Source organism: Notechis scutatus, chromosome 3, assembly GCF_049901735.1.
Source record: "Notechis scutatus isolate UNSWTSFEM ecotype Mainland chromosome 3, rNotScu1.2, whole genome shotgun sequence".
Classification (NCBI taxonomy): domain Eukaryota; kingdom Metazoa; phylum Chordata; class Lepidosauria; order Squamata; family Elapidae; genus Notechis; species Notechis scutatus.
Window position 1 is genome coordinate 24,647,241 of NC_142011.1, and position 13,646 is coordinate 24,660,886.

At 33.2% G+C, this 13,646-nt stretch overlaps 1 protein-coding gene across 14 annotated transcripts in view; it reads left to right on the top strand.

Annotated features, from left to right (window-relative positions):
- The window catches only part of ZMYND8 (zinc finger MYND-type containing 8), a 111,370-nt gene that overhangs the window by 72,274 nt on the left and 25,450 nt on the right, over positions 1 to 13,646 (top strand). For 9 of the 14 annotated variants that reach the window (XM_087959314.1, XM_087959327.1, XM_087959315.1 and 6 more), the window contains 8 exons: positions 1,797 to 2,015; positions 3,099 to 3,212; positions 4,016 to 4,108; positions 5,256 to 5,343; positions 6,586 to 6,641; positions 7,965 to 8,042; positions 9,912 to 10,027; positions 11,226 to 11,707. In XM_087959314.1, the coding sequence (XP_087815440.1) occupies positions 1,797 to 2,015; positions 3,099 to 3,212; positions 4,016 to 4,108; positions 5,256 to 5,343; positions 6,586 to 6,641; positions 7,965 to 8,042; positions 9,912 to 10,027; positions 11,226 to 11,707 (1,246 nt within the window). The remainder of the gene's footprint in view (positions 1 to 1,796; positions 2,016 to 3,098; positions 3,213 to 4,015; positions 4,109 to 5,255; positions 5,344 to 6,585; positions 6,642 to 7,964; positions 8,043 to 9,911; positions 10,028 to 11,225; positions 11,708 to 13,646) is intronic. The other 5 variants (XM_087959320.1, XM_087959319.1, XM_087959328.1 and 2 more) reach the window with 1 other exon arrangement.

Here is a 13,646-nt window from a genome sequence, read left to right on the forward strand (position 1 = left end):
TAAACCAGTGGTGGGTAACTTTTTTCGGCTCACGTGCCAATAATTGCGTGCTTGCTTGCACGCACTCGTGTACCAGCACCCAGAAGGCAATTCGTGCTGGGCCTACCCACACACATGCGTGCGCGACTCCTCATGCGCCGTGTGTCTGTGCATGTTCGTGCGATCCCCCCTCATGCACCATGCGTGAGATTCCCCCTCACATGCTGTGTATGCGCATGCACGCACGATCCTTTCATACGCAGCGCATCCCTGCGCATGCGCGCACATCTCCCACACACCCCGTTCACCCCCTGTGCATGCGTGCCAGATACCCAACAATCAGCTGTCAGGCGGCAGTGCCTGCACGCATGTACACTGGGGATCTTCTGGGCGACCTCGCGTGCCAGGGGAAATGGCTATGTGTGCCACTTCCGGCACGCGTGGCATGGGTTCACCAACACAGATATAAACTATATGCTGGACAGGAGCCAGAGCCATAATTAGAGCCTGCTTTGTCCTGGATGGGGTGGTGAATGGCACTATTTCTTTGCCCTTGTTGCCCAGTGGCTGCATTTGGGTGATTTAGTCCCTCTCTGTAGGAAGCAATACCAAGGTTATGGTAATGTTAATTACCATATATTGTTAATAGGAAGAAAGTGATACTCTAGCGATTCTTCAGTTGTTTCTTAAAATGAAACAAATTTCTCAATACAATAGTATTTAATATACAGTAATTATGTTCTCTTAACAGAACTAATTCAAAATATATTCTGTCCCTTAAAAAGAAACCAATGTTTCATTATTACTTGGTTATGATATATGTTAGCAATTCATCTAATTGTGCAATTCCTTTAGTAAAAGAGTTTTAACTATAGAAACATGCTAGATAAATCACAGCTTCATTGATTTCTGTAATAGAGATTGTTAGATTTAAAACATTACATAATTATGCATACTGTTTGGGAAAACAGTTGTATTTTCCCATCTTCAATAGATTAGCAAAGATATCTCTGTCACTTTCTTTGTATATCTTATTCACACACACACACACACACACACACACACACACACACACACACACACACACACAAAAGCTGCAGCCTGGACCTAATATATTTGTAAGATTGGGTTCACAGATAAGGAGGCTTGATATGGTTGTGCAGACAGACAGCTGAAAGTTATTTCTGTCTGTATCATTTGCCAGTTCACAGGAAAGAACTTAGAAAGAAACTAAGTCTTTTTCCTAATGTATTATGGGATAAATCAGTTCTCAGAGGGAAATAGTTCAGCTTCAATAATCTTATAATTAGCTTTAGTCTCAGTAAATGTTTTAAAAGAAGATGCATTGTGAACCATGCTTTGAAATAATTATTTTTGGATTGAGTCAGCTGTTAGAAAAAAAAATTCACTTCTGTCTCAATCCATCTCACAACACCTGGCTCCATCTTTTTCCAGTGGCTACTTTTCACATTGAGAGGAAATATGTGTGTGATCCAGATCTATTCTACATAGCATAAAGAATAAAACCCTCTTCACCTATCCCTAAATACTGATTGTTTTTCTAAAGTGCCACAGCATTTCTAAGCAAATGTATAATGGTTTATATAGTTTGCCTCTAATTGAAGATCCAGTGTATCTGATTTGGAAAAATTATATTTATTTAATGTAAGTTCTGTTTTCAAATACTTGGTGTGCTGAATGAGAGATTGGAACTGCATAAACATTAGGTGGGGGCTGGTTGGTCATATTTGCTTATTTTAATTTTAAAATACAAATTTGTTTTGAAACCAAACCTGTCTTTCTTGCCTACATTTCAGTCAGAACTAAGACATGGTCCGTTTTACTATATGAAGCAGCCACTCACCACAGACCCTGTTGATGTTGTACCGCAGGATGGACGGAATGATTTCTATTGCTGGGTTTGTCATCGGGAAGGCCAAGTCCTCTGCTGTGAACTCTGCCCTCGGGTTTATCATGCTAAGTGTCTGAAACTGACAGCGGAGCCAGAGGGGGATTGGTTTTGCCCAGAATGTGAGGTATGAGGCCCATATTTATTTCCCTGCTCCTAATTTCTCACTATCTAGAAAATTGTTCTCTTACCATTGACTTTGCCTGTGTAATCATGTCTTGAAAAGGTAAAAGGTTAATGTAAATAATCATACAAATTAAGGTCTTTACCATATTTAGCGGTTTTATGTTTTGATATGATGTTGGTTTTTTATTCACAATTTATTTTGTAGGCTAATTGGATTTGCTTTGTCAGTGGTGCGGTGGCCTGGAGGTAGAGCTCTCACCTCACAATCAGGAGGCTATGAGTTTGATCCTAGGTAGAGGCAGATATTTCTCTCTTTGGGCACACTGAGAATATATCTGCTGAACAAAACACTGTACTGGAGAGAGGAAGGGCATCCGACCATTAAAACACTCTGCTAGCTCCATTCAGTTGCCCAGACTCCACCTCGCAAGGGATTATGGGTCATTAAAATATGATGATGATTGGATTTGTTTGTCAGATATCATAGAGAAGGGCAGGATGTGAATGAGAAAGCAGAAGATACTAAAGATTACATGCTATCATGATAAAAAAATTTATTATGGCATTCTCCTAATTTGAAATTATTCATTTTGTGTATTAAGTATTCTTTATATAGTGTGAAAACATTTCAGAACAAAGCAGTTTTCAGAAATTCAAAATACCATTTAAAAGACAAGTTGAAGTCATTGTGTCTGTAAGATTATTTGTATAAGGAAGGTGAATAGATTTTTCTCAAAACATGATAGATATGACTGATAATTTGCGTCAACAAAATCCGCTAATTGCTATCACTATTTTTAAAAAGAAATAGATTATTTTAGAAAAAAATATATCTATATTTGTAGACTTTTAGGTTTATATGCTGTGGGACCTGTGTCAAAGGATTGATATTGCTACTCAAGCATTTTCTTGTACTGTAAACATCTGTGCTTCTCCCTGCAGAAATAGCACAGTGTTTTCATGATCATGGATATCTGTGGGTATTTATAATTCCATATAATGTAAAATAAATTTCAGTGTTTGTTTTGCATGTCAAAATTGTGAATTATTGAGAATTTTCAGTATGTTTGATTTTTATTTTTAGAAAATTACTGTAGCAGAATGCATAGAAACACAAAGTAAAGCTATGACAATGCTCACTATTGAACAGCTATCCTACTTGCTCAAGTTTGCACTACAAAAAATGAAACAGCCAGGGGTAAGAAGATGTGTGTTGATATATGACTGTACTGTGTATTATTGCTTGTTTGAAAATAAAATTGTCTTTAGATTTATTAACACAGTTTGTGTTAATATGGTACAATATCTGGTATGGGCAGACTGTGAATGTGTCTCTGTTCTGTCTGTCTGTCTGTCTGTCTATCTATCTATCTATCTATCTATCTATCTATCTATCTATCTATCTATCTATCTATCTATCTATCTATATCATGCTGCCCATCTCACTGAGGCAATTCTAGGCAGCTTATAGTTAGTTATTCAGTTAAAAAACCTTAAAAAATAAAGACTATAAATTTTAATTTTAATTAAAATTTGCTTGACTAAGATGAAGAGGAAGCATTGTTAGATCTGCTGCATGTTTGGCAATGTTTTAATAAAAAATACATAGGTATAGGCCTGGGAAGACTCTAAATATAAATGTGTTAAAGTTACATTAATTTTGTTATACATGTATGAACATGTGACGATTATAGAGTCCTCACTTAACCATAATTAGGACTGGCAACATGGTCATGATCATGTGACTATGGCATGCTGCAACAGTCATAAGTCTGAGGACTGGTTGAAAATTTATCTTTAAGCACTTTTGTAATTTTGAACTGGGCAGTTCAAGCTTTTACCTGATCAAATTTAAACAAATGATTATTGCTCAATTTGAGTGATGAACTAGATTGCAAACATAATCACCCTGGTTTTGACAACATTATTTGTTTTTAAGCAATATAATTGTTTTAGTAGGATTTGTATTGTAACTGTAATTTTTTGTGTTTATTGAAACAGACAGAGCCATTTCAGAAGCCAGTTTCACTGGATCAGCATCCAGATTATGCAGAATACATATTTCATCCAATGGACCTTTGTACATTAGAAAAGGTTAGCCAGGAAAGAAATTATTTTACTATATATTAGATCATTGTTAATTTTTTTCAATTTGTTGATGCAATAAATGTCTCTCTTTCAAATGTGTAAAGTTTATTAAGAAGTTCACTAAGTGAAAATATAGAGTTGGAAGGGATCTTAGTTTACTGGTCATTTAATCTAACCCTTCTGAAGTTTCCATTTGGTCTAATGACCATCAAGCCCCCTGATAAGGATCTCTTCCAAAGGGGACTCACCACTTCCTGTAGCAACTTGTTCCATTGGTTGACAGATCACATAGACAAAAAGATTCCTTTGATATCTAGCCTCAATCTCCTTTCTTATATTAATCCATTGGTTCTGGTCCTGCCCTCTGGGGCAATAAAGAATGTCCACTTCTTGCTGTATGTGACAGCCTTCTTAATTAGTATCATGTGTCCCCATAGTTGTCTCTCCTGCAGGACAAACTTTCCCAGAACCTTTAACATAGGACCGTTTAGTTGTTTACTTTCAGGAAACATATCATTTTTACTTTTATCTAAGATCATTCTGCTTTTATTTCATTTCTGAGCTTTGGAAATACTGTAAGTGCATGCGAAGTTTCTGAGAGAATGGGAGATGCAAAGAATGAGATCTTAGTTCTCTAATATAACTACAGAGAACATTCAGATATCTATTTTATGGAATCAAATTTGAGGCTTGCTTCAAATGTGAATTTTTTATTTTATTTCAAATGACATAATTTAAAAATAAAGTAACTGTGATTCTTTTTTCCCCTGAAATGTATTATGGTGCTCTGTCCCATGATACAAAGTAGATTTTCATATATAAAAAAGAAATGACCATAACAATACTTGTATCAAAATTCCTATAGTTTGGTCAAACTTCAGTAATTATATTTAATATGCTGTAATTATATTCCAATAACGTTGGTAGCCAAAATGGCATCTAATTGATTATATTGAGGTTTATAATATTAACATATTTTTGATAATTCATTCCTGAATCTAATATCTACTCCCAGTTTTTGATTATTCCAATTTTAATTTTTCCATTCATTTATTTGGAATAAAAGTATTAAGAAAATATGATATAGTAGGTAGCTTCTTCATTTAGATATTATTTCCTCATTTTAAATCAATGTTTATATTATCCTTTTCAGAATGTTAAAAAGAAGATGTATGGTTGCACTGAAGCCTTTCTGGCTGATGCCAAATGGATTTTGCACAATTGCATTATTTACAATGGGGGTATGTATATGCTTATTTCCTTGAAGTGAGGTAGTCCTGACCACAATAATGACCACAATTGGGACCAATAACTCCATTGGGAAGTCATGTGGTCATTAAGGGAGATGTTATGTCAACCTGACAAACTTGCAATTTCACTTCTGTTGTCATTAGGTGAGATATCACGTGACCATAACTTGTGATTTTACTGCTGGCTTCTCTGTTGATTCTGCTTGTCAGAATCTGGCTGAGAAATCCATGTATATTAATCATGTAACCTTAGGGACGTTGTAAAGCCCATTAGTGCGAGGACCAATTGTTATGTTATTTATTCAGCACTGTTCTAACTTTGAATGTTCATTAAACAAGACAGTCAATAAGTAAGGTAAACCTGTAATTAATTTTTATACAATAAATTGAAGTAAATGGCCCAAAGATTCCAAGTAGAAAGAACAGAAAACTTTTCAAAAAATTAGTAATGAAAGTAGAGTGAGTTTTCCATTGTTGCTCTAGTCCCCTCTCCCACCCACCCTCGAAAAAGAATAGAAGGCTTTGCGACGCAAATCTTTCCCAAATCAGTCTGTTTTTTCCAACATCATAAAATCTGCTATCAATTGAAGGAAACATGCTGAATAAAGCCCTAAGTGATTCAAAGAGTTAAATTTATCCCTTTCCCTTCTCTCTTTCAATTTAAGAGGTTTTTTTAGATAAGATGGGACAGTAAATGTTTAATATTTTTAGCTGAGATTCTATAAAGAGGTCTTTGAAAATAGTTTTTTTCACATTGAGGTTTTATATTGAGATTGTGTGTGTGTGTTCTATATTAATGTATAAACTGTGAAATATTTTAGATCTCCTTTACAATAATGCTATAATTTTCAAATCTAAATAACCTCAGGTGTGATATATCTGTAAGATATGTTCATTTCTCTTGTAAAATTGGATCAAAAAGGTTCATTTAAACTGATTTCTCTTGAGAATTCTACAAGGTAATGCTAAAGAAAACATGACCTAATAATGATAAATTCAGTAAGAATAAATTTGTGAATGTTGTGGCTCTGTTACATCTGGGTTTATGAATGACTTACTTTTATGACTTGCCATTTCTACTGGCTAGATTCAAGATTTGTATTTAATTAATTTTGCCTTTTGAAACATGCATGTCAACCTGTATATGTTTGCACTCTAGATTCATAATACAAATAATAAGTATCTTTTGTAACAGAGATTTAATTAGACATCTGTACTTTACTGTTTTCTCAGGAAATCACAAATTGACACAAACAGCAAAAGTCATAATTAAAATATGTGAACATGAGGTATGTATTTCCAAGTCAGCATTTATTTTTATTATACCAATTTAACCAACAATTTTTGTAATGCTAGGAAAACTTAGAAATCATAGTTTTAGTATTTACATTACATAAAATGAAGTAGAATTACAAAATTTCAGGAATTGAATAATCTATATTCCAGTTTTTAAATTGCAGTCTTCTTCTCATATATCTAAAAGAATAAAGTCTATAAATAAAATATTTATTTCTGCATAGACATATATGGAATTCCTGTGCCTATTAAGCATATAGACTAATTGAAGTCATAAATACCAAGTTACAATTTCAGATTATATATAAATCAGACTATAAATTATTTTCAGTAATTTGGTGATTTTATAGCATTATTCAAATATATTAAGTTTATAAAATATCTGTTTTGAAAAATATGGGTCTAGATTTGGCATTGGTAAGTTGAAAAAACATTTGAAAGTATTGAGATAATAGGCTATGTCCAAAATTCATTGACTTTTTCCATGTGTAGTGGAAGTCTGCAGATTTCTTCCTTCTACGCCTTGAAAATAATCCTTTAAGAATTCTAAACAGATTGTGCTGATAAATATTGTTCCATCAACAGATAAGGGCAAATTGTATGCCATACATACAAAAAAACATAAAAAGTCTGAGGATTTTATAAAAACTCAACATGCCAACATCGGGGCTGGTATTCAACTGGTGTTACTACCGGTTCGGTGACTATGTTTTGCGCGTGCATGCACGGTGTAAAAAACCTTAAGCTGTGCCGCCCGGACAGCTGAAAAGCGCACGCAGGTGCGCAGTGTTTGAAAAGCCTCTTTTTTCCTGCTTTTTCAACTTCAGCTGTGATGCGCAAAGCAGTTGAGGTTGAAAAAGCAGGAAATAAAGGTCAGGTAAGAGCCTGGGCGGGCGGGCCAAACAGCAGCAAACACAGAACCAGTTCGGTGTCTGCTGCTCTTCAGAGCTACCAGTTCTATAGAGCCAGGCAGGACCGGTAGCATCCCACCCCTGGCCAACATCTATAAATTTATTGCTTAAATTAAGATTTTCTTATGCAAAACTATGACTGTTGCTATCAAGCACCATGTTTTAACACTTTCCATTTATTTATATATAGTCATTGTTTACTGTATAGTAAAAAACTGATATTGAATCTTGTGAAGCAGCAAAAATTAGTATACATATGTTCCTAAATGCACACCGGGACAAAATATTTGGGGTAGAAAATTATAAATGACTGCCATGTTACTCTTGATTGCAGGATAGAATAGAATTGTAAATGCATTTAATCTCATTGTCCAATTCCATAATAGTTCATTTTTGTTTTTACAGATGAATGAAATTGAAGTATGTCCAGAATGTTATCTAGCTGCTTGCCAAAAACGAGAAAATTGGTTTTGTGAACCTTGTGTAAGTAAAAAAGGAAAGGGGTGGGTGGGCGGTTGTTAAATGATAAATAGCATATATAGAAGCACAGTGGATTTCACTTTTATACATACTCTTTTAAATGAAGGTTCTTGTTTATGCTCAAAACTCACATACTGCCGCTGATTGATACTTAATTAATAGAAATTGAGAAGTTAGTCTTCATTCTAGTAAGTCTCAAGGAAAATATACGTGAACTAGATTTGGTTAATATTTCCAAATCTTAAAATCAGTTGGCACTATTATTCCGGCTTACATATAATAGCTTAATAATGTTATGAAAGAGCAAATGGATATATATTTTAAATGGGTAAGGCAACATTAAGAGAAGTTATTACATAAATACTAAAATCACAATTCAGCTCAGAGGCAAAGCCTTTTCCATTGTTTCATCCCTGCTTTGTCAACTGTAATAAAATGACATTGAACCCTCAAAGCATTCAAATGTATATTTTTTGAAACTTGAAATCTACTAATAATCAGTTTTTTAAAAAAATCAAATCTCAGAAGCCCTTACTTTTTTCTATACAGAATCACATTTATGTTGTCATTTATATGTTTTAGCCTGTTTGGAGTTCTTATGGTTTGGGGAATATACAGCAAGTCCCTGTGTTAAGAACACTTTAGTTAAAGGACAACCCATAGTTAACAATGGAGCTCATTGCATCAGATTCCAAGTTAAACATATAATAATTCAAGTTAAATATGCAGTGGTTCAAGTTCATTATTCAGTACTACTTGTTGATAATACTGTTCCGGCTTCTATACAAATTTGATTTAAGGACAGGTGTTGGAAACAGAACCTTGTTCTTAAACTGGGACTGCTTATCTAGTAGGGGAACTATTTGGGAATGATAAGCATCATGATTTGACATACGCATATGTACACACATTTTAAGTAGCAACAGAAGATGTTTTATTTTTTGTGCTTAGAACCAACACAGTATAAACATGGAATTAAAAAAACCTGAAACAGTAACACATTACAGTTAATCATCACATCATGATATAAAATATGGTGCCTTTAAAGTAAAAAATTCATAACAGACTGTTATTTTATTGTTATAAACTGTATAAATTATATCTGTGTGATGGACTACATTACATTCTATATTTTTCAAAATCCTAAAATAAGAGTGTACTTATATTCATGTGATCCATTTAACCTCAAACTGACAGGAGAGAAGTTCAAAAGTAGTATTAGAAAATATTACTTCACAGAAAGAGTAATGGAAGCTTGGAACTAACTTCTAACCGAGATAGTGGGTTAATTATCAGTAACTGTTTTTAACATGCTTGTGATAAACACATATCTATCATTCAGCAAATTTTTAAAATTTTAAAATTTAAAAATAATTCAAATAATTTAAATTAATTAAACAAACGAACTCAAAGGCAGACCTAGATCTTTTTCTGCCAACAGTTTTCTGTTTCTGTGATAACAGAAAGCTATATAGAAGCATTATTTGCACCACCCAAATGTAAACATTTCTGAAGTACTGCAACAGTAATCTGATTTTTTAAATTAAAACTATGAATATTGTATTTTGAAGATGGAGTATCTCTGATTTGATATTTGAATTATTGTTTTGAAGTTACCACTGAACAATCAGAATGAAGCAAACATTTACTGGCAACTATTCGCCACAGAGAGAACAGGTTTTAAAGGAAGCCAAAAATTATTTTAATAAGATGGGAAAGCGATACAAAGACTTCATTTAAAGTTGTAAATTTGAGACATTTTTACAATCTCAGTCATATAAAAAACTATTGTCTTGCATGTCAGCAGTTAGAAAATAATGCATGGGTTAAAATAGTTTTCTCACCATGTGGTCACTATGCACTTTCCTCTAGAGCAATCCACACCCATTGGTTTGGGCTAAACTCAAGGGTTTCCCATTCTGGCCGGCTAAAGCACTGAGAGATAAAGATGGTCAAGTTGATGCTCGTTTCTTTGGTCAACATGACAGGTGGGAATTAATCAAAAGATGATGGAATAATTCAGATCATTCCTTTTTGGTGAATGATTAGGTGGTAGCTGCATTAGTTAAAATGTTAATATTCTGCAAATAGTGATTTTTGTACAGAATATAAGAAGCACATTGGGATAACTCATTTTTAAAAATTTAAAAAAATAACATAATTTTGTCCACTGAGGGAATACATTTAGTCAATTTTGATAACTGATATTTACATGTTACCAACCATGACATGAATTAGAAGGTCCGTTGTAGTTAGGATTTATAAAAGGAATTTTTGTTCAGAAATGGTCATGGTGGACCATTCACTTGAGTGCTGTAAAAAGGAGGAATTTTCAGGGCTGGCTACATAAAAGCTCTAAACCTCAGTGTAAAATCATGAGGGAAGGATTTATCCCACATGGTTTGAAAGATTTGATATTTGTTCAAGTGACAGAAAAAGCCTCTTTGCTCACTGCTATCATTTCTGTTATACAATTACAGGATTTCTAACTATTTCTAGTGTTCTTAACAGGAAACTTTATGTATACATAAATAGATATGAAGAGAGCCAATTAAAATATGGGCTTTTATTTTTATAAAGAAAGTAATTGTTTTCCTGGATTTTGACTAGTATTCTCAAATATGTAGAAATGTTTATATTTATTATGGCGGAGCCTTCTTTTACTGTCCTGTTGGTCAGCATGAGGCCACCAAATGTAACAGTAGAAAGAATTATTAATATATACTAATATCATTTGGTTAATCAACTTAGTCCTAAGTAATCACCATATATGTAGAGTGGACTAAATGATAATGTAAGCATAAAGTGATTTGCTGTGCAACAAGAGAGTAATTGTAAAGTTGACAGTTATTTCTTTTTTATTGTATCATGTTCACTTTAAGAAATTTGAATTGCAATATATAATCGTCTTTTGCATATCACCTAGTATTTGTAGGTTGGATTTTGAATTTCCTTAACTGATTTTTAATGAATTGTTTTCAAAGCTGTATTTCTAGAACTATTAATTTTTTCTGGGGACTGATTAAATAGACCTTTCAGTTTACAAGTAATTGCTAAATAAAGTTTCTGCCTTAAGCATGTATCAGACACCTATTGAAAAGTGTAAGAATTGCCTTTAACAGTGTTTAGAATTGAAATAAAAATTAGGTACCATTTATATGGTTTCTTTTACTGTCTTATTTGCAGGGCCTGGGTTCCAGTAAATAATTGCTACCTCATGTCTAAAGAAATTCCTTTTTCCGTGAAAAAGACTAAAAGCATATTTAACAGTGCAATGCAAGAGATGGAGGTTTATGTGGAGAACATTCGTAGAAAGTTTGGCGTATTTAATTATGCACCTTTCCGGACACCATATACTCCCAACAATCAGTACCAAATGTTGTTAGACCCTTCAAATCCTGGGGCTGGAACTGCTAAGACAGATAAACAAGAGAAAATCAAACTTAACTTTGATATGACAGCATCACCCAAGATTTTAATGAGCAAACCTATGCTTAGTAGCAGTACTGGACGAAGAATTTCCCTAACAGACATGCCACGTTCACCGATGAGTACAAATTCATCAGTACACACTGGATCTGATGTTGAACAGGATGGAGAGAAAAAAGCAACCTCTAGCCACTTTAGTGCAAGTGAAGAATCTATGGACTTTATTGATAAAAGTACAGGTAAGAGTACGGAAACAAAATTTGAAACAATGACATTAATTAATTACATTAATTAGCAGTTGAACTTTAACATCAACCAGTGCATGGAATTTCATAAAACTGGAAGGAAAGTTTGTCTAATACTTTATAGGATGTGTTACGATTGGTAGACTCAGGTGCAGCAATATTCCTAAAGCTTCTATCCAATGTTCTTGGGACCAATTATAAGAGTAGGGTAGAGGCATAAAGGTTGTCTCCCACACTAATAACAGGGTAAATTGTGGTAGATCAGTCTCCTGCAAAGAATTTAAATTATAATGTAGGAAGAGTCATGAGTTATTGAACAAAAGCTGTCACAGTAGAGGGGCTTCATGCAGGAAGGGGAGCATGATATGGTTATTTGGTTCAAGCAAACTAGTACATAGAAAAATGCTTTGTAGTCTTCAGGGTTAATTGGACTCTCACTCCCATTATGCACTCAACAATTTTTCAGCAAGGGGTCTGCTTAGTGCTCTGCAGATTTATATCATATTACACCATGGTGGATAACACACCCTACTTTAAAATAATTTAGTAGTCTAAAATAAAAATTAATTTCTGGTTGTCCTCAGCTGCTAAATTACAATGAAACAATCAGAGTTCAGAGAACACTGAAATGATAAGTACATAATAATAGGGATTGGATTTCAGAATATTTCATGTCATTCTTCCAGTTTTTTATACATTTTTCTTGGAGTATAAGAAAAAAGTACTTATCTTTCAGAAACAAGATTTGACTTACAGTCAAGGGCAAAAATATTAAGAAGATAATATAAAAATCAAGTTAATTTATTGTTTCAGAAATATTTATGTCAGCAGCACTATATTTAACATTTTTGTGTTTTTGGAAATTTGGGCCACAGATAAATGAAATAATCTGATCTTGAAGAAACTCAGAATTTGCTTTCTTTTTTAAAATCGATGCTTGCCAATTAAACAGAATAATATATTATAAGCCAGCTATAATTATTATAATCCATCTGGAAAGCTCAGCTATTCTATACCAAGCATTATCCTCCACATACTAATCTGCACCTAATTCCTTAGGTGAATGACAGATAGTATCAGAATACCACCTACATGTTGATGTACAGCTGTTTCTGATATAGAGCAAAGAAATAAATGTTACTTCATTTGGATCCAGTCTGGTTCTAAATTGTACTTTATCCAGTTCTAAATTGTACTTTAGTATATTTGTGATACTCCTGTTATATGTATACATAAACATACAAAGTAGTCATCAAAATCTTAAGAGGATTGAATATATATATATTTTGAACTCCTGCTCTCATTTCATTTGTATTTCTTGGATGTTCTTTTTTTTTTAAACAAATTTTATTCAGTTTTTCACATTAAAAACAAAAATCTCTTTTTGGTGGACAACATATTTCCGGGTCATCACCTTTACATACAAATATGACAGCAATTATACATTCATATATGCATACTTAATTCTATTATTACCTTTTCCATTCCAAATTTTCAATAAGGAGAGAAACAAACATTAATTCTAGCCTCTTTCATTAATCTCAATCGAAACATCTTTTTGTTTCATTTCAATTATTTCAAATATAATCCTTTAATATTTATTTTAAAAATAAAGATAATATGTGTTTGCCTGATGATGATGATGATGATAATGATGATAAAAAAGGGTTACCAATTTCTCTCCTTGCTTTTAATAGTCTATATTAACTTATTAATTTAGTTGGTTCTTTAATCTGTCATATTCCCTTTCCATTACACATTCTTTTTATAAATTCTAGATTAATAAAAATTGTAACAATAAAAGAAAAAAAAAGTATAGGTTTCCCCCCTTTTACTGCTTTGAGTGTGACACCTCAATGATTAAAATATATACCTTTATTCCCTCATCTTGATTCCCAATAAACCATTATTTTTAAGAAGTTACAATAATAAT